This window comes from Tachypleus tridentatus, chromosome 6 (assembly GCF_004210375.1).
Source record: "Tachypleus tridentatus isolate NWPU-2018 chromosome 6, ASM421037v1, whole genome shotgun sequence".
In the NCBI taxonomy this organism is placed as follows: domain Eukaryota; kingdom Metazoa; phylum Arthropoda; class Merostomata; order Xiphosura; family Limulidae; genus Tachypleus; species Tachypleus tridentatus.
This window is the reverse complement of record NC_134830.1, coordinates 127,469,592-127,493,172: the sequence shown is the minus strand read 5'-3', so window position 1 is coordinate 127,493,172 and position 23,581 is coordinate 127,469,592. Positions and strand designations below refer to the sequence as shown.

At 33.2% G+C, this 23,581-nt stretch overlaps 1 protein-coding gene across 1 annotated transcript in view; it reads left to right on the top strand.

Annotated features, from left to right (window-relative positions):
• The window catches only part of LOC143253616 (attractin-like protein 1), a 107,700-nt gene that overhangs the window by 7,233 nt on the left and 76,886 nt on the right, over positions 1 to 23,581 (top strand). Inside the window, 7 exon segments of the mRNA XM_076507743.1 lie at positions 274 to 474; positions 5,628 to 5,753; positions 17,317 to 17,492; positions 18,095 to 18,257; positions 18,591 to 18,684; positions 21,168 to 21,217; positions 21,219 to 21,421. Coding sequence (XP_076363858.1) covers positions 274 to 474; positions 5,628 to 5,753; positions 17,317 to 17,492; positions 18,095 to 18,257; positions 18,591 to 18,684; positions 21,168 to 21,217; positions 21,219 to 21,421 — 1,013 coding nt within the window.

Below are 23,581 nucleotides of genomic sequence, written 5' to 3'. Positions count from 1 at the left end.
ATTGTCATAAATGCTGTTTAACATTATTGTAATAGTTATAATCTCTAACATTACATGAGTTCTTTGGCCACAGGTATTTTCTCTTTTTATATTTTTTAAATTACTTTTAAGAACTTTACATTTATGTCTAACAAAAAAAAAAGTTGTTCAAAATGCCATTTTTGATAGGTTGTAACCTATTTATTTGTATTAGTTACTCAGCAGCACTATGTATAAATAATCTCCCTTTCGCTAGGTGTTTCAAATATGTACAATTTCTTGTTGAATATATAGGTTGACATCACCATCTGGAATCATCAGTGATGGTGTTGGTAATTACAGCCTTGATACTCAATGTGCTTGGTTAATAGATAGTGGAGAGAAAAATGCAACAGTTCATCTGAAGTTAGTTAATTTTGAAACACAGTGTAGCAGGGACCATCTGTATATTTTTGATGGAGACTCCATTTTCTCTCCACTTGTGGCTGCATTCAGGTATGTTAAGTATTACAGTTGCAGACCATAATATTTAATCTGTGGAAATAACGCAAGCATATTGAGGGTTATTTTTACAATGAAAGTTTTTAAGTTGTGAAATGTTTGACATTCATTTATGCAAATGCTTTATTTCAAGACTAAAAAAGTTTCAACTATTTGTAATGTAATTACCACTTAGATAATATTGATCACAAGCCAAGTGATATGTTAAGTGTACATTTCTTGCTGTATTATCCTTGCCTTAAGATTTGTAGCATTCAATTTGTTATTCATGGATGAGATTGTTATAGTCTTTCTCAAAACAACAGAGCTTTCTATATAGAAAAGGCAAAGCTAATGAAAGGTAGTTTTACTTTAAAGTTAAGATAGTTCATGGATGTGGGGTTGAGCTTATCCTTCAGCCAATTTGTAGATGGTGTCAGTTTTCAGTTACTAAAAGAGTTGCATGAATGTTTCATTAATTTGTGTTTGTTTTCTCATTTTGATTGATTTTAATATAGCTCAATAATTGGAAAATAAAATTATTTGTCACAGAGGGGGCAATCTTGGGCTACACTGGGTCGATACGTAGAGGAACAGTGTTCCACATTTTTCCCATTTTGGTCTTTAGTGTTTTTGCTTTTCTTATTGTAAAGCAGTTATCCTAAAGAAATTAGGGAAAGAGGCAAAAAGAGAAAAAAAGATTTTGCTTTCCCTGGATGACCGTGCAAATTTAACAACTGGAGCAACCTTATATAAAGTAAAGTTTTATGTCATACGAGTAATTAGATTGTTATCATTACTCTTTCTACATTTTCTTATCTAGCAATTTCAGTTTTATGCAGATATAGTGTAGTTGTATTATAATACACTTTTCTAAATTATTGAAAATCCTTGAAGGAATAGATTAAAAATGTAATATTTAAATGATGTAATGGGCCTAATGCTGATGTCATGTGACAAGTATAATTGTAATCATTCTTCACAGGCTTATACAAGGTACACACCCATAACAATTGTTGTATAAGATGGCTTACATAAGCTGTGTTACAACCATTTTTGTATGTATTCTGTCTTAGCTGGCTTAAGGAGTTCTGGTGCCAGGCTGTCCTATCTTTTTCTAAGCCTGGGAATGATCTGAAATTCCTTCAAACTATTGTCCAATTTCTTTGATAAGCTGTCTTTGTAAGATCTCTGAGAGGATGGTTAGTGCTTGTCTTGTTTAGCTCCTTGAATCAAACAACCTTCTCTTGCCCACCTAGTGTGGGTTCCGATGACAGCTCTCCAGTGTAGACCACCTGATTCAACTTAAAACGTCAATCAGAGAAGTCTTTCTCAAACCACAACATCTTGTATTAATATTCTTTGACATTGAGAAGGCTTATAATACAACATGGAGGTATGGCATTTTGTGAGACCTCCATATATATGGGTTATATGGCCATTTGCCCATTTTTATTAAAAATGTTTAATGCACAGGAGATTCCAAGTTTGTGTGGGTTCGACACTTTTCTGTTCTTTTCTACAGGAACGTAGAGTTTCTCAGTATAAAGATTAATGCCATCACTGAACAACTCCTTACTATTGCAAATGGGCTCTATGTCGACGACTTTCACATCTCATGTCAGTCATCGAGCATAAGATATATTGAACAGCAGCTACAGACTGCCCTCAGTCATTTACTAAAGTGGACCACAGCAAACAGCTTTAACTTTTCTCTTTCTAAAACTGTTTGTATGCACTTTCACCACCAACGGGGTATTTATCCTGATCCTGAACTCTGTATCGGTGAACTTGCAAAGCCTGTGGTCCCTCAGACAGAGTTCTTGGGACTTATCTTTGATCATAAGCTGACCTTTCTACCACACATCAAACAACTATGAGTCAAATGTACAAGAGCATTGAACATCCTCCATGTCCTCTCTTCCACCTCTTGGGGAGTGGATTGATGTTCTATGCTAAAGATCAAAACTGGACTATGGGTCTCTGATCTATGGCTCTGCCAGAACCTTGGCCTTGAAGGTGCTGGATCCTATTCACCATTAGGGGCTTTCCGTACTTTTCCAGTCCAGAATTTCCTCTACAATTTCTGTGTTTACTGCTTAATTGTATGCCATTTCTCTTTTCCTGGATCATGTAGAAGCTAAGTAGTACACGAATTGTCCTATTTATACTGACTCGCTTAGCTCTCTACTAGCCCAGGAATCACTTCACATTAGTTCTCATCCTGTTTTCACCAATATTCAAAACTGGCTGGCCCATTTCTTTTTAAGATCTACATCTATCCAGTTCTGGATACCAGGCCAAGTTGGTATTTGTGGCAAAGAGCATGATGACACTGCAGCTATGTCTGTCTGCTCTGGTGTTATCACTGCCATGCTTGTTCCATACATGAACTGTAGTCCTGTAATCAAGGCTCATATCTGTGCCAGTTGGCAGTCAACTTGGAGTGAGCAACATGATAACAAGCTTTTCCAGTTCAAATCTATTGCTTGGCCATCGTGCTTCTATAAGGATTGGAAGGAGGAAGTTGTCCCAGCTAGGCTACATCTTAGTTACAGTTTTTAACTCATTTTCTTTTATCTGGGACTGATGCACCAGTGTCACACTCAAGTCACAAACAGTTCACATTTTACTGTCCTGCTGTTGTTATGACTTGGAATAGCAGCACCATTTTAGATGTTTTGTCCACAGGTTTCTTTCTAATGCTGGACAGTGTCATTGGCATTGGTTACACTTCCTACCTGACAAATGTTTTTAATTTTTTATGGTCATTGGCCTTTCAAACTCTATTTAAGCTTTTAATAAAAAAATTGGACTTTGTTTTAACATCATTCCTTTTTTTACAAATTTTAATAATTTTGCTTTATTTTTAATTTTTCACTGGTTATTTGGCACAGCTAACCTGTTGCTTTGCACCATAAAATGCCAAACAACCAACCAAGTTAAGTGGGATGGCCTAGATGAACAAAATACCCTTTGTTGTTCTTAAATTATATTTAATATGTATATATAAAGCTTAGTTTTAAGTAAATTTCCAGGTTGTCTGAAAAACACAAAAACATACTCTCAAAAAAGATTAAATTATAGCAATATTGACTTACAAAGAGCCCAAAAAAAGACCCAACTCAAAGAATTTTGATGATTTTCATCTCATTTATGTCCAGAAAGTACAGATAATATTTATTTAGCAACTTTGCACTGTCATTCAACTTACTTTTGAGACTTTATTTCTGGGAAGTTTTGTTACACAGGAAAACATAAGCCCAAACCATGTTAATGGTATACAGTATCTTAAGGAAGAAACCAGTCAGTGACTGATAAAACTTTTAAACATAACAGCAATCTTGATCAAATCATGTTCAATGTTTTCATTCTTATCAACTTAGCCTTCCCATCAAATACAAGAAAGTACAGCCTGTAGTAAGACTAGACTTGTATTGAAACACTCACACATACAACTATACTGTAATACGTACATAATGCTTAAGGTTGTACATGCACACACACACACACACACACACACACTTATTGCTGATATATATATTGTTGTTCATGCTCATAGTTTGTATCGACTTGCATTAGCCAATCACTTAATAAAACTTCCTTAACATTTTAAACCCCTTTTGGTGGATTGTATCAACATTTCTCTTGTATAAAGTAAAATGGAAAAAAAAGATACTTTTGTGAGGGTTCAAATTTTTAAGTTTGTAGCTGGAAATGTACTGAATGTTTTGGTCAATCCATTAATTACCCACTCAAAAATGGCTAAACTGTATACAACTGGTTATTTGTTATAAATACCAGTATAAGCTTTTCGTAAGTGTAGTTTAGATATTACTAAAATTCTGTTGTTATGAGAATAGCATGCCTGAAACCTAAATAAATGATCTAAAATGTATTTGTAGCAGTACAGGAAAGAAAATACTGAGACAGTAAGCTTTGCATGTATATTCAAACTCAGATGGTGTCAAGATAACATTAAGTCACTGTTTATTATACATCTCAAGATAGACCTACTTTATATTGCAATGCTGTGGTGTGAGATGAACATTGTTCTTTTGTTATAAAAGCTATTGTAAAGCATCTTTATGAGCTATCAAAATTGTTTTTGTCATTCACACAGTGTATTATGGTCTCTTCTTTTCACTAAGTCTTAAAATATTTTGGAAACATTTTGCCAGAAGTGGTAAGTGATAACAAGAAATATTGAACCTGGCTAACAATTTTTTCAGTATAAATTTTACTGTAAATATCTAGAGATTGAGTCATTAGTGGCTAAAATTACTTAATAATTATTTATACAAAAAATAGAACATTACAAAATAAATTCACTTTGTATTCATGATCAAATATAAGCTGTAACATAAATATGTATCATAAACCAATAATAAGTATACAATTAAATAAATCATAAGAAAAAGTAAAACCTACAATTATTTGAGTACCTTGATTTGTCAGAAGGGTGCTCTTGCTGGAAACAGTTTTTAGTTGTGAACTCTGTAATACCTTAGATTCAGACAGCTTAGGATTTAAATTGGGGTTAAATCCACATACAGAGCTAACAGTGCAGAATGATTATAAGTGTTAATATGAATAGTATTAATAAAATTAATTTAAGTATTCAAACTGCTATTACAATCAAACTTAATGCCTATTCACAGTATAGTTTAAATGAATGTTTACATAAGTCACAAGAATTTTGAGATTTTTGACAAAATTTCTATTCTCATTGTACTTTTTTTGACACACGTGAGTTTCATTTATATGTAAAGTATCATATGTTAATAAAATTATCTTGTATTCAATGGCCAAACTAAATTTGAAATATCAAAAATTGTGATGTAGGGTTTATACATACAGGTGTTACTTTCATTTTGTTTATCTGTACAAATAACCTAAATAAGGAAGGTAGTGACTTTTATAAACATACCACCTTACTTTATACTTCCTTGTTAGGGAGTAATGATTTCAAAGAGTTAATTAAATTTATCTTAAAGAAAAAGTTGATTATGTCATGGCTTACAAAACACAGAACACTAGTTTGTTTCTGTTCTCTATTCACTGACTCCCTAGAATCCTAAACATTTTGCATAATCTTTGTACATTAGGTAATAATATCATGGGTAAGTCATTGCTGTTTCATTAATTTTTTTTTCATCTCTCTTCAGTGGTCATTACAGAATAGGAGAAAGTCCATTGCACCAGCAAGAAGTTGTGACACATTCAGGTTCAGCCTTTCTGTTCTTTTTTAGTGACAGTTTGTATAACATGAGTGGTTTTACTCTCTTTTACAGGTGAGTCAAACTGTTAAAAAGGTAGTTATAATATTAAGATAAACACTCAGTGAAATGAACAGAAAATAAGCTTCATTAGTTCTATTACTGTTAGGTGATCTGGAAGGAAAAAAAATTAGTTCTCTTAGGCAAACTCTTTCAGATTATAACCAACAAAGGCATACTAATGGTGTTGAAGATGTGACCAACAAGACATCTTGTGTCATCATTATATCCATTAAACACAATACATTCTTCTGTTAGTGTTTGAGTATTTTCATACCAGATCAGTAAGATACAGGTATGATATTAGAAATGCAATCGTGTGGAACTGCTTTGGCAATGTCCATTTGTACTTGTCCAAATATAGAGATGTCACTAGAATGATAGGTCAGTTGCAGTGTGGTACCTGGCATTACTGTATCACAGGAGAACAATCTTCAAGGAGTAGGGGATAAATATTTATTAAAACAACAAAGTGACTTTTCTTGCACAGTTGAATTGTATCCCTTATATGGGAAAGAAAAGGCCAGTTGTTTCTGAACACCCATCGTAGATAAGAAATAGAGTTCACGTTGTTCTTTTATTTTTTACATAAGTTAAGCCTGTTACATTTAAAACATAAATAAAAACAGTGAAAAACAAACAGTAAAAAAGACTTAAAGAAACTATTTCTAAAAGATAAATAAATTGATTTAGATAACATGTTTCATTTTCCACAAAGAAAAATTATATTGAACTGCATACTTAACCCAATAATCATCTAGCTGGTTAAATTTTTTGTGTATTTTAATTATCTCACTGTTAAATTTCCTCAAAAAAAACATTTGTTTGACACATTTGATTTGAAAAATGTACTACTTATGTAGTTAATTTCATCCTGTAATTCTTCTTAAAGTCTCGGCATGAGTAAATTGTTTTGGTGATAGTGAATCTTCTTATTTTTTATAACTACTCTCTATTGTGAGGCACAAGCATCTTAAAGTACAAGTATACAGATTGATCAACTTTACCATGGATCTGTGGGTCTGTTGTTCATTCCTGTAACCATAAACACACACAAATCTATCTCCACACTTTGGGACTGTTATAATGGGCTGATAAATTCCACATTGGTTTCACAAGATTAGTCCAAAAGCTGGAGATGTATCTTCTTAACTAGTGACCTTCACACTTGTCCGTTGGTTCAAAATTAGGGAAACTTAGTGCTTGTAGTCCATTAGTAGCTTTAAGCAAATATCCAAAACAAACAAACAAACTTGTACACAGTTGTCAGTGGATATTCATATAACAGAGACACAGGATAATGTAATTTTCAGTATTAGTTATATTCTAAGGTAAAGTAATTTTAATGTTACGAGTCAACCTTTTTTTTTTGCATGGTATATTTAACTACTTAAACAGATAAACAGGGTATATATTTTGTGAAATGGGTACTATAGATTAAGAAGTGTTTTTTTGTGGCTATTCGGATAATTTTTGTTTTGAATAGCATTACTTAAACTACCATTGCATCTTTTTCAGTGCTTATCTTATTAGAAAATGATGATTGAAAAGTTATACATATTGGTTTGTCTGACAAAAATAAAACAAAAATAGTATTATCATGTTTAAGATCTGGAAAATTGATTTTTGCAGTTATAAGCATTATGAATTCAAAAATATACTACTGTAAAGAAACAACTTAAGATTTACTTGCTATTAAGGTAAATTATCATACAACATTTCTTAATTAAAAGTAATTTTTTGTTCAGTTATCAGTTTTGATCAAATAAATTTAGTAGAAACATTTTTAATTAACAATATATTTTAATGACTATCTGTTTGACGTATTTTTACGTTACATAGGATGTTTTAGAGGCTCATAAACAGCTCGTATTGTGTTACATGTGAGAAAGTCATTTGATTATTTAAAATCTGTAGGTGATGCATACAGCCAGTAAAAAATACAGCTCATTGTTAAGATAATGGCATCAATTTCTTTTCAAGTCTATAAACCTGTAAAACAGGTTGATATTAAAGACAAAACTTGGTTTACTTCCCATGAAAAGCACTGAACTGTAAATCAGGTTAGAACTGTAATGTTTGTGTGAAATTTTTTCTTACTAATTGACAATGGACCATTAAGATAGTTTTGAATTCTATTTTTTAGTAATACCAAAAACATTTTAAGCGAGAAAAAAGGAACAGGCAGAAAAAGGATTTGGTATACAAATTAAAGGAATGAAATCAAAGTCAGTAGTCAAACTGGTAGCTACAAATATAACATTAATAATGATTTTACAGTAAATATTCATTTAGTAGTTAGCCAGGCTATGTTTTTGTTTAACTTGGAGCATGATGGTGGGTAAAACAAAATATGAGTCCTAGCTGAGTAATGAATCAAGACACACAGCAGTGTGTCACGTAGCCAAAACAACAAATAAGACTCCTAATTGTAGGTTGTCAAGATCTATCAATGTACTAAATTTGAAAACAATCCATAATAAAGTATTTTTTTTCTACCAAATAAATGTTTTGTACTTTTAGTGCAAAGAAAACAAAAAATGAATGAAACTCAATCAAAATTGGGCATGTTATATTTCAGGTATTTCTTAAAGGATTGCCTTGAATTTGGTGTGTGAAGTATGAGTCAGATAAGAGCACATTTACTGAAAATATGTGATAAATTGAATTACTACAGTCTGAAAAATAGAAAGTGGAAAATTGCTAAACTTTTTCTCCTGTTAAAAACACCGTGTGTCCAGCAGTTTGTTTTTTGGCAGTAAGATGCATTACAGTTTGTTGAGCACAAAATTTGTTTTAAAAATTGTATTTTATAAGCATTTTGTGCATATTTTTATGGCAGTTTTACAGATATGTCAGTTTAGTGTTATTATTAAGTTTGCATTGAAAAATCTCAGAAACTTATTACATACAATGTACCCAATCCCTATGATTCTGGTTAATTTACTATTGATTTCTACATAAGAGTTGTTACATATTATAATTTATCTTGGATGAGTCTCCAATTTATTATGTTACATACTTTATATATTACAATTTTTAATTGCCAGAAATTTTAATTTAGAAATCAATTGAAATCCCATATTTATCAAATTATTTATCATGATAAGTATGAATCATATTTTTTAAGGCAGAATGGCATTTATCAAGAGCACCTTGTTATTTAGGATGGATGCACAACATTTGATCTGATTAGCACTGAGCTCAGGCATAAATTTTGATCTCTTATTTGATTGAATTTCTTTGGACAAGCAAACAAAAGTAAAGAAATTAATCAAAGCCTTTTGAAAGTCCTCTGAAACTGACATGTTTGCATGTCTTCATTTTCTCATAAGCACACTATTTTGAAGAGGTAACCATTTGGAACTTTTTTCACTCTTTGGGAGTGCATATTTAAATAGTGATGAGTTCTTTGGATCCTTTTCTTGCTCAGCAACCATATTACTTCTAGCAAATGGAACCTCACCAGGTGAACCAGATCCCTCGTGTTTATCATTGTCACACCCCGGTTAATTATCAGTAGGATAATTATTCATGAGATCCATATTGGATCCAAAAAATATCTGAGACAAATACATAATATTATTCTCTGAACATGTCTATCTTTTTTTTTTTGGCTTAATTTCTTAGCCTGAGCTCGAATCACAGCACATGAGAGAAACACTTCTGGATTTTCCTCATCAACATCATCTTTAGACGAAACAGTGATTGGCTCACAAACCATCTTGGGTTAGGCAACGACTTTTCCACCGACAAAATAATTTCTCAACAATAATGATACACTTACTTGGCAGAGTAGGTCTTACTGCAATCAAGACTGGTTCATAAACTAGGTCTGATGTTAAATAAATGTTATGAAGAGGAACATTAACAAAGCCACCCTCAATATCCTGAGCAATAACAGATTCACTAATGGTATAACTCAAATCTAAAGGCAGTATTCTTTCTTACAACAATGATTGAGTCTCCCCAAGTAAGATACATATGGGTAAGGGATTAGAAGTGTCAATTATCAAAGGCACAGAATGCACAGACACAAAAGTTCTAAGTTCCTCCCTAACTACATCAGTTTTTTTATCAGTGACCAAATCAACAATGTTGGGTGAGCAGGTGAAACTATGTTCATATGTGGACACAAAAGCAGTGGGTGTTGCCTCCTTTTTCCTTTTTCAAACTCCACCAATTGGCCATAACATTGAATAGGTTTTTACAAAAATGGCAGACAGACCTTGTTGATTTTGATGAAGTTTTATCCTGACTGTCTGAAGATTTCTGACTAGAAGAGATGGATTTATTATTGGAGAATCCTCAACTTCAGTAGGTTGAACAGATACAGCTTGTTGCTGAGCTGGCAGGAACTTTTTTTTTATGAAAAGTGGTTTTATGTATTAAAGTGTAATAATCAGAAAGAGCAGTTGCTTTCTGTATTGTTTCAAACAAGTTTTAAGGTTGTCAGTTGTACAGTGTATAAAACCCTCAATTAGACGTAATTGTCTCAATTTGTTGAAACCGTTGCCAATGTGCATAAAATCACACCATTGATCAAAATAAACCTCCTTTTCTTGGCAAATTTCATATGAGTTTGATTTTCTTGCTTGTATTAAACTTCAAACTTTTGATGATAATTTTCGTGCTTTGAGATTAGCTGTTTTAATCTTATCATAAAATGTACAGTCTTATAGAGTAAGAGCAGCATAAGCCTCTTGTGCTTTATTATTGGGAATACCTTGTAATAAAGTTGTCATTTTACCGCAGTTGAACAGAGTTGAGTTTAATTTCCATAAATTTCAGCCTAATTTTTGGCTTGGCCTTAAGATGTTTACTCTTTCTTTCAGCTTTGATATGGGTTTGTTCTTCCTCTTTTTCAGTATGGGCTTGTTTGATCTTGAGATACTTACTTTATCTTTCTGCTTTGACAAAGGCTTGCCCTTTCTGTGCTTCAGTGGTGAGATTTAATTGGATTTCTAACTTATCTTTATCACTTAACTCTGATTGGCTAGTGGAGACACAAGAGTATATTCCCTTACTGTTTCCTCAAACAACTAATCATCATTGACTAAAATTTCAACAAAATAATTTTCTAGTTCTTTATTTTTATTGAATTTTTAACTTCTAATTCTAAACATTTGACAATTTCACGCAATTCACTTTTGTTATATTTTTTCATTGTTCAAGGGGAGGTCCTCAATTTAAGAAAACATAAATAATCAAACATGATAAAATATTGTCAACACTGATAAATATAAATTGAATTAAGATTTGAATTTAATTTAGAACAAATTTTATCTGTTTTTTGGGTCTTGGACTCAAGTCCTCAATTTATTGTTATGTATTATAATTCATCTATAATTTATGTTACATACATTACATATTATGATTTCAAATAGCAGGAGATTTTAATTTTAATTTAGAAGTTAATTCTGATATGCATGAAATTTATTATGTTTGCCAACAAGATTAATACACACAATTTTTTTCTTAACACAAATATATTTAATATTAAAAAAAATTAAAATTTATAATGACTGTGTTTCAAATAATTATTTATATATAAAAATTTTACAAACTCACAAACAATATTTAGTCTTCTATCTGGTATGGAACTGATATTTTATCAATGGTCTGAGTTGATATTGTTACTCAAACAAATTAGTATACAAAAAAATGCAATTTATAATGGTTATAAATAATTATTTATATGCAAAAAAAGTGCAAACAATATTCAGCATGATATTTTATAAAAACAAATATTGAGTTGATATTGTTACACCTTGCAAAATTATTTAAAACAAATAAAACAAAATCTTCTGCAGATTTAGAGAGCACACAGGACTAAAGCAATGTACATCCAACAATATACATCACATGCATCAAAACAAATGTAGGTATTAAACTAAATTTATAACAGTAAATCTATAACACAGTGTACATGTGATCTCACAGACTGATTGCAGTTTTTGCTTTTCTCTGTTAGAAATATTCTTGAAAATATGTTAATTTTAGAAAATTAAGATTGGATGAAAGAGGAGATAGTATGTAAAAACAATTTTAAATTTGTCAGTATAAGGATAACTTTCATAAATTAGCAAAATAAATGTGTGCTTAACAGATTTGGAAGAATTTTATTAAAAATTAAAAGTTTAGTGATATTGGGAGCATAGTTGAATCCTGTAAAACAGCTTAGAGTCTACAGTTCCTTGAGAGTATACATAAAAATTATAAAATCAGCCATTAATCAGTGATAAGTACTAGCTGTATGTGTAATCTGTGTAATCTTTTCCTTTAATACCAGATGTGTCTTATAAGATTAAATTACATATAAACTGTTAAAATTTAAGAGCCCAGGTGATTGGAAAATTATGTATAGTTAAAATATACTCTTTCCACTTGTTCTAAGTATTAACTATTTTATTTTACGTTATGCTGCTGCTGTTATGCTCCACATCCCAACACAGTGAACTCCTCTTGAATTCAAAACCAATTGGGGATGTACCTATTGAGGTTACCCCTCATGCTACCTTGAATTCATCACAAGGAGATATTGATGAGAGGGATTTGAAGGACGTCCCCAAGTTAGAGATTCTCGCTGGTTTCTCCACTCAAGGAGTTTCTGCAGTGAGGCGCCATCTCCACTCACAAAGATGGAGTTACACTGCCGACAAATATCCTCGTTTTGACATTTACATCACCACGTGCACCTGCCACCATCAAGGCAGGTTATCTAATTTGCAGGGTACGGTCGTATATTCCAAACCCTCTTCGATGTTTCCAATGTCAGAGGTTCAGCTACTCAAAGATGTCATGTCGTGGTTCCCTGACATGTGCTCGTTGCGGTGGCAAGGACCATGATGCTTATGAGTGTGACATGGACCCACATTGTGTCAACTACAATGGTTCTCACCCTTCCTACTTTCATTTCGGCCATATGCTGCTGCACTTCATTCCACAACTACAGTGGGAGTGCAGACAGATCTCTCTGTGCTTCCAAGGGAATCGTTTTCAAAACAAATGAAAAGCCTTTTGACCTCCATGGTTAAAAAGGTTGATGAATCGACTTCCACACCCATCTCTGTTCCTCCCATACATTCCAACAAACCTCAAGATCCACATCCTTCAGTTTCAAATACAGGCATTTCTTCTGATACATCTTTTTCTCCCACCCCAAGAGGCAAAACAATCATTCGTTCGCATCCTCAGTCACTGGAATCCCCTTCCAATAACAAAGACCTGCCCAATCGACCCAGGGCAGGATCCATGGAGGTTGAAAGACCTCCTTCAAATAAGGACAGTAAGGAAAAAAGACGTGGTTGTAAACAAAATGGTTCTCCAGCAACTTTGCCTACTTGTCATTAAAAATGGCCTCCTTGATACAATGGAACTGTCGAGGTTTACGTTCTAATCTGGATGACATCAAAACACTGATTACTTCCTACCATCCTGTATGTCTTTCCTTACAAGAAACATTTCTGAAACCTTCCGATACAGTTACTTTTCGGCAGTTTTTTTCTGTACAGAAATGACAGGCTGTGTGATGGATGAGTATATGGAGGGGTGGCACTGTTGGTTGATCAGCATGTACCCACCTGGTCTTTATCACTCAACACACCCTTGGAGGCAGTAGCCCTCCTTGTTTCCTTGAAGCATACCATCACTATTTGTTCTCTCTACCTGTCACCTAGAGAGACATATGATCAATCAGATATCCAGCACTTCTGCTTGTTCATCCACCTTCTTGGCCATCAAGATTCGGCAGAGCGTTCACCTCTTTCCTTTTGAAACGAGTGTCTCTTTGACTATAATCGTCCCTTTACACTGGTGTAACTGAAAATGGCCCTTCATCGGTCTGGCAGTACATCTGTTGGACCTGATGATGTACACTATGACATGCTGTGCTATCTCTCTCCTGCTTCTCTTGATATTCTTCTAATTGTTTTTAACCAGACCTGGCAGGAGAATGTATTTCCTAATGCCTATTATCTTACCTTTCTCTAAGCCTGAGAAAGATCCTAAGATTCATTCAAACTATCGTCAAATTGCTTTGTCAAGCTGTCTCTGTAAGACCTTAGAGAGGATGGTTAATGCTTGTCCTGTTTGGTTCCTTAAGTCAAACAACCTCCTCTTGCCCACCCAGTGTGGGATCTGATGACAGCACTCCACCATGGACCACCTAATTTGACTTGAAACATCAATCAGAGAAGTCTTTCTCAAACGACAACATCTTGTATCAATATTCTTTGACATTGAGAAGGCTTATGACACAACATGGAGATATGGCATTTTGTGAGACCTCCATATATATGGGTTACTTGGCCGTTTACCCATGTTTATTAAAAATTTTTTAATGGACAGGAGATTCCAAGTTCATGTGGGTTCGATACTTTCCCATTATTTTGTACAGGAACTTGGGGTCCCTCAGGGCTGTGTTTTGAGTGTCACACTTTTCAGTATAAAGATAAATGCCATCACTGAACAACTCCCTCTCACTGTTGCAGACAGGCTCTATGTTGACGACTTTTACATCTCGTGTCAGTTGTCGAACATGAGGTATATTGAGTGGCAACTACAAACTGCCCTCAATCGTGTACTGAAGTGGACCACAGTGAATGGCTTTAATTTCTCTCTCTCTAAAACCGTTTGCATGCACTATTGTTGCCAATGGGGTATTCGTCCTGATCCTGAAATTTGTATCGGTGAAGTTTTGCTGCCAGTGGTCCCTGAGATCAAGTTCTTGGGGCTTATCTTTGACCGTAAGCTGACCTTTATACCACACTTAAAGCAGCTACGGGTCAAATGTACAAGAGCACTGAACATCCTCCGTGTCCTCTCTACCACCAGTTGGGGAGCTTATACGTAGAATCTTATGAACCTTCTCTGCACCTTAGCCCTTTGCAACTGTCTCTACTATATTCTTAAAAACTTTATTCCTTACCAAAACATACCTCCTGGGGATGTGTTTTCCTTCCTCAGTGGGCCATATTTCTTCAGAACAGATGATCTGCCATTGCTCCTTTTGGCCTTTGCATCTAGGCACAATTGGATGAATTGGGTCTGTCCTTGCATAACATTGCAGAATCCACTGGTCAGCCCATCCCACCATGGTTTATTACAGTCCCAAAATGTGACCTTTCTTTAAGTCATCTGAGAAAGGCAGATACTCCTGATTGAAAGTACCATCTTTTATTTACTGAACATCTTTCAAACAATCTTTCCATTACAATTTATACGGATGTTTTCAAATTAGGTTACTCTGTGTGCTTTGCCATGGTCTTTTGTGGTTTGGTGGTTGCATGCAGAATCCCCTCTACAGCTTCTGTGTTCATTGCTGAACTGTACACCATTTCTCTTGCCCTGGATCATATTGAAGCTAAGCAGTACTCCAACTGAACTATTTATACTGACTCGTTTAGTTCTCTACTGGCCCTGGAATCACTTCACATTGGCTCACACCCTGTTCTTGCTGATATTCAAAACCGACTGGCCCATTTCTCATTAAGATCTACTTCTATCTAGTTTTTCTGAATACCAGGCCATGTTGGTATTTGCGGGAACGAGCTTGCAGACACGGCAGCTAAATCTGTCTGCTTTGGCACTATCACCACTGTGCCTATTCCGTACATGGACTATGATCCTGTATTCAAGGCTCAGCTCCATGCCACCTGGCAGTCAACTTGGAGTGATCAACGCATCAACAAGCTTTTCCAAATAAAACCTCTATTGGACTTTGGCCATCTAGCTTCCATAAGGTTTGGAAGGAGGAAGTTGTTATAACTAGACTACGCATTGGTTACAATTTTTTAACTCATCGTTTTATTTTATCTGGAACTGATGCACCAGTGTGTAATTTGTGTTACACTGAAATAACTGTAAGCCACATTTTACTTTTTGCCATAGTTACGACTCTCAACGACGGCACTATTTTAAACATGTTCTGTCCCAAGATTTGTCCATAACATTAGACAGTGTTATTGGTGACGGTGACACTGTCTACCTTGATAAAGTTTTTAGTTTTTTAATGGCCATTAATCTTTTTAATATCATTTAAGTGTTTGATATTTATTCACTACACCTTTTTAATTGTGGTTCCCTTTTCAGAGTCTCAATCTCTCTAGTTCGATTTGAAATTGGAAAATGGCCATGACATCAAGTAACTCAACACCAGGACTGGAAAGGCCAACTTTAAGTGACTAACGCTGCTGTTTGAACTTTTTGTTAGTCATCCTGGCGAGTTATTATTACAATTCTGCTTCTTGTTTTTTAACACTTTTATTACTTTACATTTTGATAATGGTCATAATGACACATAACCCGAAACCTGGACTGGAAAGGCCAATTTCAGGTGACTGACGGTGGTTCTTGTTCTTACCTGATGGGTTATGATCATTACCATTATGCTACAGAAAGTCCTTTCCGACTTCTATTACTGTAGTTTCTCTCTTAACATTGTAGACTGGATGTCAACATTGGTTTTATGCCATTTATGTTTTTTAATTGTTATTTTGTTTTTACCTTCATTTCCTTATATGAATTTTACTACATTTACTTTACTTTTACATTTTTACTGCATATTTGGCAAATTATTATTACAATTTTGCTACATGTCTTTTAAAACTTTTATTACTTTACCTTTTGATAATGTCTGTAATGGCACATAACCCGGAACCAGGACTGGAAAGGCCAACTTCAGGTGACTGACAGTGGTTCTTTTACTTACCTGTTAGTCTTCCTGGCAGGTTATGATCATTACCATTACGCTAGAGAAAGTCCTTTACAACTTCTCTTACTCTGCTTTCTCTCTTAACATTGTAGACTAGGTGTCAACATTGGTTTTATGCTTTTTCTGTTTTTCAATGATGTTTTGTGTTACCTTCATTTCCTTTTATGAATTTTACTGCATTTACTTTCTTTTTACCTATTTACTGGACCTTTGGTGCTTTGTGTCATAAAACACTAAATCAACCAACCAACCAATTAAGTAACTCGGTCTTGACACAACTCAGTGTGTGGGCTCTTTTAAGATTTTTTCTGCCATTCGTAGTATTGAGATACCTTGGTACAATATTATTCTCATCATTAATAACTACATATGTATAGCTTAATATTTCTGAACACCAAACCAGAGCAAGAAAAGTATAAAACACAGTCCACATGTTGAATACACTGCTTAATAAACTTATTTTGAAAGGTACACACTTTAAAAAACATTTTTGGTTAAAGTTTCTGTTTAACAGAGTATCATTCCTTAATAATGTATGAATACAAATTCTTTACAAACTAACATGAGTAAATAATAAAATACAATTGTTTAACTTAAAAATACTTCTAAAGTTTGACAAAGAACCTAAAATATATGAATATGTGGAGATTTTGATTCTGTAAAACTTGCATGAATTTGAAGTGTAACTGTGAAGATAGTGGACAAGAGATTTGACAGTAGCTTATGGTGCCTCACACAACCAGTATTGTTAAGATAGAAGAAGTATGATAAATATGGAAGTCAACACTTGTTAAACTTCAATGTACAAAATAGCTGGTTTTTAATAAATATCATCTACAATAAAATTATTTCTTTTTTTCCAAGAATAAATGGCTGTCCACTGAATTGCTCAGAGCATGGTGTATGTGTAGATAATCAGTGTACCTGCTGGGCAGGTTGGGCAGGAAAAGACTGCAGTTACCCAGTATGTCCAGGAAACTGTAACAATGGCACTTGTGACCGTGAGAACCATCATTGTGTATGTGACTCTGAATTTAGGGGTAATTATTCCATATTTATTTAATTTTTTAGTAGTGTTGGTATTATTAAAATAAAGCAGGATCTTAAGTGCTTTGAGTTTGTGTTTCAAAGTGTGTAGAAGTAAAGAATAATGTACTCTACTAAAAATTGTAGTGTTATATACAACAATTTTTCTTAAAGCTAAATCTGTTTACTTTTGAAAAAGGTTTTAAAGTAGTTATAGTGCTTTATAAAATTCTGAAAATGAGATTTACTAAAATTATTTGCAGCAACTTCAAATGACAAAGATTTTCAATTTCTTCATTTGTTGTTCAACAAAGAGAGGACACAGATATGTATTAGTTATCTTATCTGTTGTATGTCACATGATAAAGAATGAAATAAAAGACATAATAAGTTATAAGATGAGCAACTTTGGATATTTGGAATGTGCTTTCTGATGTAACACTAGGGATTCCAAGTTTACTTGCTTGTATTTTTATTTTATTAAATTCAGTTTAATCTTACCTGCTTTCAAGTTGTGTGTATTTTTACTTTTAATAGTGATACAATTTTCAAACCATTGTTATGTTTTGTTCTTGTCCAATAAACATATCAGCTGAAAGTTTTATTATTTCTTTAGGTCCCGACTGCAGTATGTCAACATCTGTTGGGGGATGGGAGGTTGTAACTGGAGAAGGAATAATAGTTCCAAGGGCTCTACATCAGTCATTAATGTATGATGATGTATTGTGGGTTTTTGGAGGTGAAAGTTTTAATCAAGAAGTCTTCCTGAATGTTGCCAAGTGAGTTGTTTTTTTATAAATATTTAATTTCTTATATTAGTAAATCATACTTTTCCAAAGTATAGTAGGAATTAATGTTTTAAATAGTATTAAAATCAACCACATTTTTTATTTTTTAAATATTTGTCTGAAAGATTTTCTGAGCAAGTTATTATAAATAACAAAGGTGATTTTAACTTTAAGAGAAAGTCAAATTGGCCTTCAGTCATCAGGTTTTTAAAGTTTGTTAAAATATCATGTTGATACAGCTCTGGAAACAGTTGGAATTTCATTTGAACCTTTAAACACTGCCTGGAGCTTTCTTTAAGCAAAGGGCTTGAATTTTTGTTTCAGATTCAACTTCTCAAGTAAATCATGGGAAAACTTTGACTATGTTGGGACTGAAAGTACTCGCTGCTTGCATGGCCACTCTGTGATAACTTACAAAGTATGTTTAATTTTCTCTTCTATTTTTATTATCTGGTTCATATTTTTAAGATCAAATAAAATTGTAAGTTTTAATTTTAACAGCTGTATAGACGCTTAATTTTGACTTGAGTTTTGAAAGTTTATATAATGGATGAGAAGAATTCAGTTACTCGTTATTCCAAGGAGTAATGTTTAAAAATTGTAAACAAGCTTTATTAAATAGTTTGTTTAAAGGATTACATAGTTTGATATATAATTTGATCTGTTGTTGTATTAATAGAAAAGATTTTGAAAATCAAAAAATTAATTTGTTTCTGGTGTAACTTCTTTTCCAGTAATGCATTATCCCTGGTGATTCAGAAAGGACTATAAACATTAACTGCAGTAATTTTATTGCACTCATATTTCCCAACAAAAGAGAAATAAACCCTCTTATCAGAAATGAGGAGTTCAATGGCTTGTAATACAGAAATAATTCAAGGTGATAAGATGTATTGTAGAAAAGAGTAAATCATTACAGTGAAGTAACCTAAGACTGAACAAAAATTAATAGTAAATGTTCTCTAGAAAGTTTCAAATAATGATATTGTCCTGAGCATGGATTAAAAGGGTCTAGAAAGCAATGTAGCAGTAGCCAGTACTTGAGAAAATGTATCTTAAAGATAACATTGCTGTACAGCTTCTTTTATATTTTTGTTGTGAAGTTTCCTCTTATATATCTCTCTGTTTTCACAGTGTAAATATGTCTTCATAAGAAGTGCTATTTTATTAGGTTTGTAAGCACATAAGGCATAACCTCTATTTGAATTAAAAAATAAATCTTTTTAACTGTATTAAAAAACTATATAGTTTTTAAATGTTTTTAAAAAAATAAATGTTTTTTCACTTGTTAACATAAATCATATTATTAAGCATGATGATTTAGTTTGTTTAATTCTTTCATATACTTAAAAGTTGGTTGCATATTTGTGTTAAAATAATATTGTTTTCAGCATTTCATGTTTGGGTACCATTGGTGGTTTGAAGAACTGACATTGTACCTCACCCTTTTCTTTGTTTTGATTGCTTAAACTGAGGAACTAAAACCAGTCACCAGATAAACAACAACAGAAAACAAATAGGATAAACAATAATAGTTGGTCATGTGTAATATTACCTTATTTATTCAGTACAGCTGGAATATGTTCAAAACATTTTATTAAAATAAAACAGTGGAGTAGATGATCACATAATGAGACTACATACTAAGTGCATGAAGCACAACTTGAATATATTGAAAGTTACTGAAATAAACATCAGTAATAGTTAGTTATATAGCATGAATACATGCCTTGTTCATTCAGTGCAACTTGAATATCTTCGGAATATTTTTATTGAAAAACTGATGAAAAAAATTAGATTGTATATATGTGAAATTGAGAAAGAAGCTTAAATACTTTCTGTAATATTTTAACATAACATCTTAATTGGGTAAACATTTAATTGTTTTCTTGTAAAATTATTATTTAGATGAATATCAAGGTGATTGTCATTATAAACATAAAACTGGTCACCTGTCCAACATCTGACACATTAGGATTGAAGTATGAGGCCTACTTTAAATGTAGGCTTGAACTAATAAATTAAATCAGGAATATGTATTTATATTCATAATTTAGTTTGCACATAATTTACTTTACACTGCTTTATTTCATTTCAGTTTTATTCCACAGTACAGAATTGGTGTTACAGTTACGTTACTTTATTATAACTTACTGGTTCTTCACTACAGTTTCAGTGTTTGTCAATAAGTTGAGTGCTTCTTGATAGAACACATTAAAATTGCTTCTCCTTCCTGGACCAAAATAGAGATTTCTTGGTGATCCTACTTTTTTAACATACAATATAGTATTGACGATATTAAAAGTAAGAGGTTTTTAAAATGTTGCCTTGCCACTTTAAGGTTCTGACCTTATGTTTTGGTTGCCAACAAAAATGTGAATGTTTGACATTTTCAATGAATAAACTCAAAAACAAGATTCAAGAAAAAATCTCAAAATAAAAACTTTTAAGATTAAGATTTGGTCCAAGACTGAAGTCATTAGCTGAACAAACATTGTTACTGTGTGGATGGACAATGGTGGCTTGGGCCAAGTAATAACCACATGATGTATTATTGTTCTAAGTTTGGTTGAGGTTGAACCAAAGATTGTAGAGTAGTTTGTTGTTGAACAAACAAATTGTTTTATTTTTATCACCCAAGATTTAAAGCATAACATCAACAAAATCAGTATGTGGAAAAAGAGGCCATTGTGAAAAGAATGAAGGTTTTGTACATATTTGCTTCAAAACTATGCAGAGTAGGGAAATTAAAATCCAGAAGCATTTATTTTTGATAAGCAATTCTAAATAACTAATACTCCAGTAAATTATATTTTGTGTAGGAGAAATAGATTAAAATATTAAATTTTCATAAAAAATATTTTAGTTTTTCTAACTGAATACCTTAAATCTCCTTTGTAGGAACACATCTATTTGTTTGGAGGAAAGGAGAAGAATGGTGTTGTCGTGAAAGATTTTTTGGTCCTTTGATTTTAAGAACTGGTCATGGAAAGAAGTGCTAGACTATAATGCAGAGAAAGATTGTCTCACAGATCTCTGCAGTCCTGTAGCAGTTGTAGGTCATACAGCTAATATGGTGGGAGACAGGATGATTGTCATATTTGGATATAATCCTGTATTTGGCTACCTTAATATTGTACAAGAGTACAGTTTTTGTGAGTTATTACACCTTTTCTATTCTAAAACATTTTAATGTATTTCAGTATTTTAATTTAGCTTATTAATTTTTTCCTATCACAGTGGTAGGTATTATGACTGACTTAGCTTATATTCAACAAAGCCTTTTGATTGAATTGTTTTGTAAAAAATTGAGGTTTCCTGAAGTACCACTTAAGTTTTAAATAATTATAATTAGGTTGACTAGAATTAGCATGCTGTCTTCAATCTCAAGAAAATCTCTAAAAAAAATCCTTACTTGTATATAAATAACTGTAATTTACAACTTGGTGTTTATATGTACAGCATAAATTGTAATGTGTAGTTGCACACAAAGTTTTTCTTTGCTCATCCAGATGCAAGTTGAACTTACCTTACTAATAGAAATAACTTATTAAAAGTTAAATTAAAAATGTTCTTTTTGTGAATTAATCTTATGAAATTTAGTTCTAGAAACTAGAGTATGTTCTTCAAATAGATTTAACTATATACAATAAAGTGTTTTATAAAAAATAGTTAGGGAAATGTGTATCAAAGCTCAAAATAGACAATTAGAATGAACCCATTTCTACAAAATTTTGTGGTTATCAAAAAGCTCCCTTCAGTATGGATGCCTGCATGTGGGAAAAAGACCTCCCAGAGGAGATTTTTTCATTTCATTTTACCTCCTCTTGGATCTGAGGGTCCAACCCCAACAAACTACTTTGGCTTTGAATTCATGTAGACAGGTGGCCTGGGTGAGCTAGTATCAACCAAGTGCCAGTACTGGACATTCTCAATGGATGTTGTGAACATTGTCTTATGCTACTGTTTAGGTTTAGTACTCACAAAATCCTTTCATTTCTACATTGTCCTTGTTTGACATTGTAATGTGTCCCCTTATAGGATTTTATGGCAGGTGGGTCAGTGGGCACTGAATCTTTTTTCTTTTGTTGTAGATTGCCCATATCCAAATAAAAATAAAATAATAATAAAAAAAATACTTGTACCTCATTTTCTCATACAATATTCTTTGGGAGACAAACCTTAAAGGCAAATGTTTCCTTTTTTTTTTTTTATTCTGAATGGATCAGTGGGACTTTCTGGCTCTCCTAAGTTTATCAAGAAGCTACACTCTTAGGGTATCTTGATGAAAACATCTACCCCAAAATACATTGAACTCCTCCTGGATTCGAAGGCCATTGGGGATATACCTACTGAAGTTACTCCCTGTGCTACTTTAAGTTCATCATGATAAGTTATTATTGAGAGGGATTTGAAGAACATTCCTGAGTCAGAGATCTTTACTTGTTTCTCCAGCCAAGAAATGTGTTGTAGTGAGACCTATCTCCACTTGTAAGGATAGAATTGGATGCTTACCAATGTTCTAATTTTGATGTTTTCATCACCATTTCCATCTGCTGCTTTCATGGTGGGTTATCTGAACTGTAAGGTACAGCCATATATTCCCATCCCTCTTAGATGTTTTTGGTGTCAGCTGTTCAGTCACTTGAAGGTATTGTTGACATGTGATCATTGTGGTAGCATGTGTCCACCCTGTGTTTGCCAGTTGATAAACTCTTGAAGGCCATTTATATCCCTGTTTCCCTGGGTCGTATCATCACTGTTTGTTCTTTCTACCTGTCTCCTGGAGAGACTTATAATCAATCAGACCTTGATGCTCTTATTGAAGAGTTGCCATCTACACTTTTAATGCTGGGAGACTTTAATGGACACAATTCCCTCTGTGCTGGTGCTGATATTGATGAGGGATGTTATTCCATAGAGCATATTTTCTCAGGTTGCAATTTTTCTCTCTTCAGTACTGGTTCTTATACTTTCAAACATTTATTCAGTCTTTTACTGGACTTGATCTTTCTTTCTGCCCCCTTTCACTTCTCTTAGAGGGTCGACTGTTACCCACAGGCAGTGATGAGTTTCCTATCATTTTGAGGGAGATTGGCCGTGGTCAGTGTCATGTGACCTTCATGCCTTGATGGAAGTTGGACTAAGTCTTTCACATGTTCTTGGATCTTGATGCTGCAGTTGTATGTCTCCCATTGACAGATGACTGTGTGGCAGCTGTAATTGACTTGTATCATCCAGCTGCTCAATCTGTTCCTTTGACCTCAACACATTTTCTGTGGTATCCTCATCCATGGTGAAATCCTTCCTGCCAG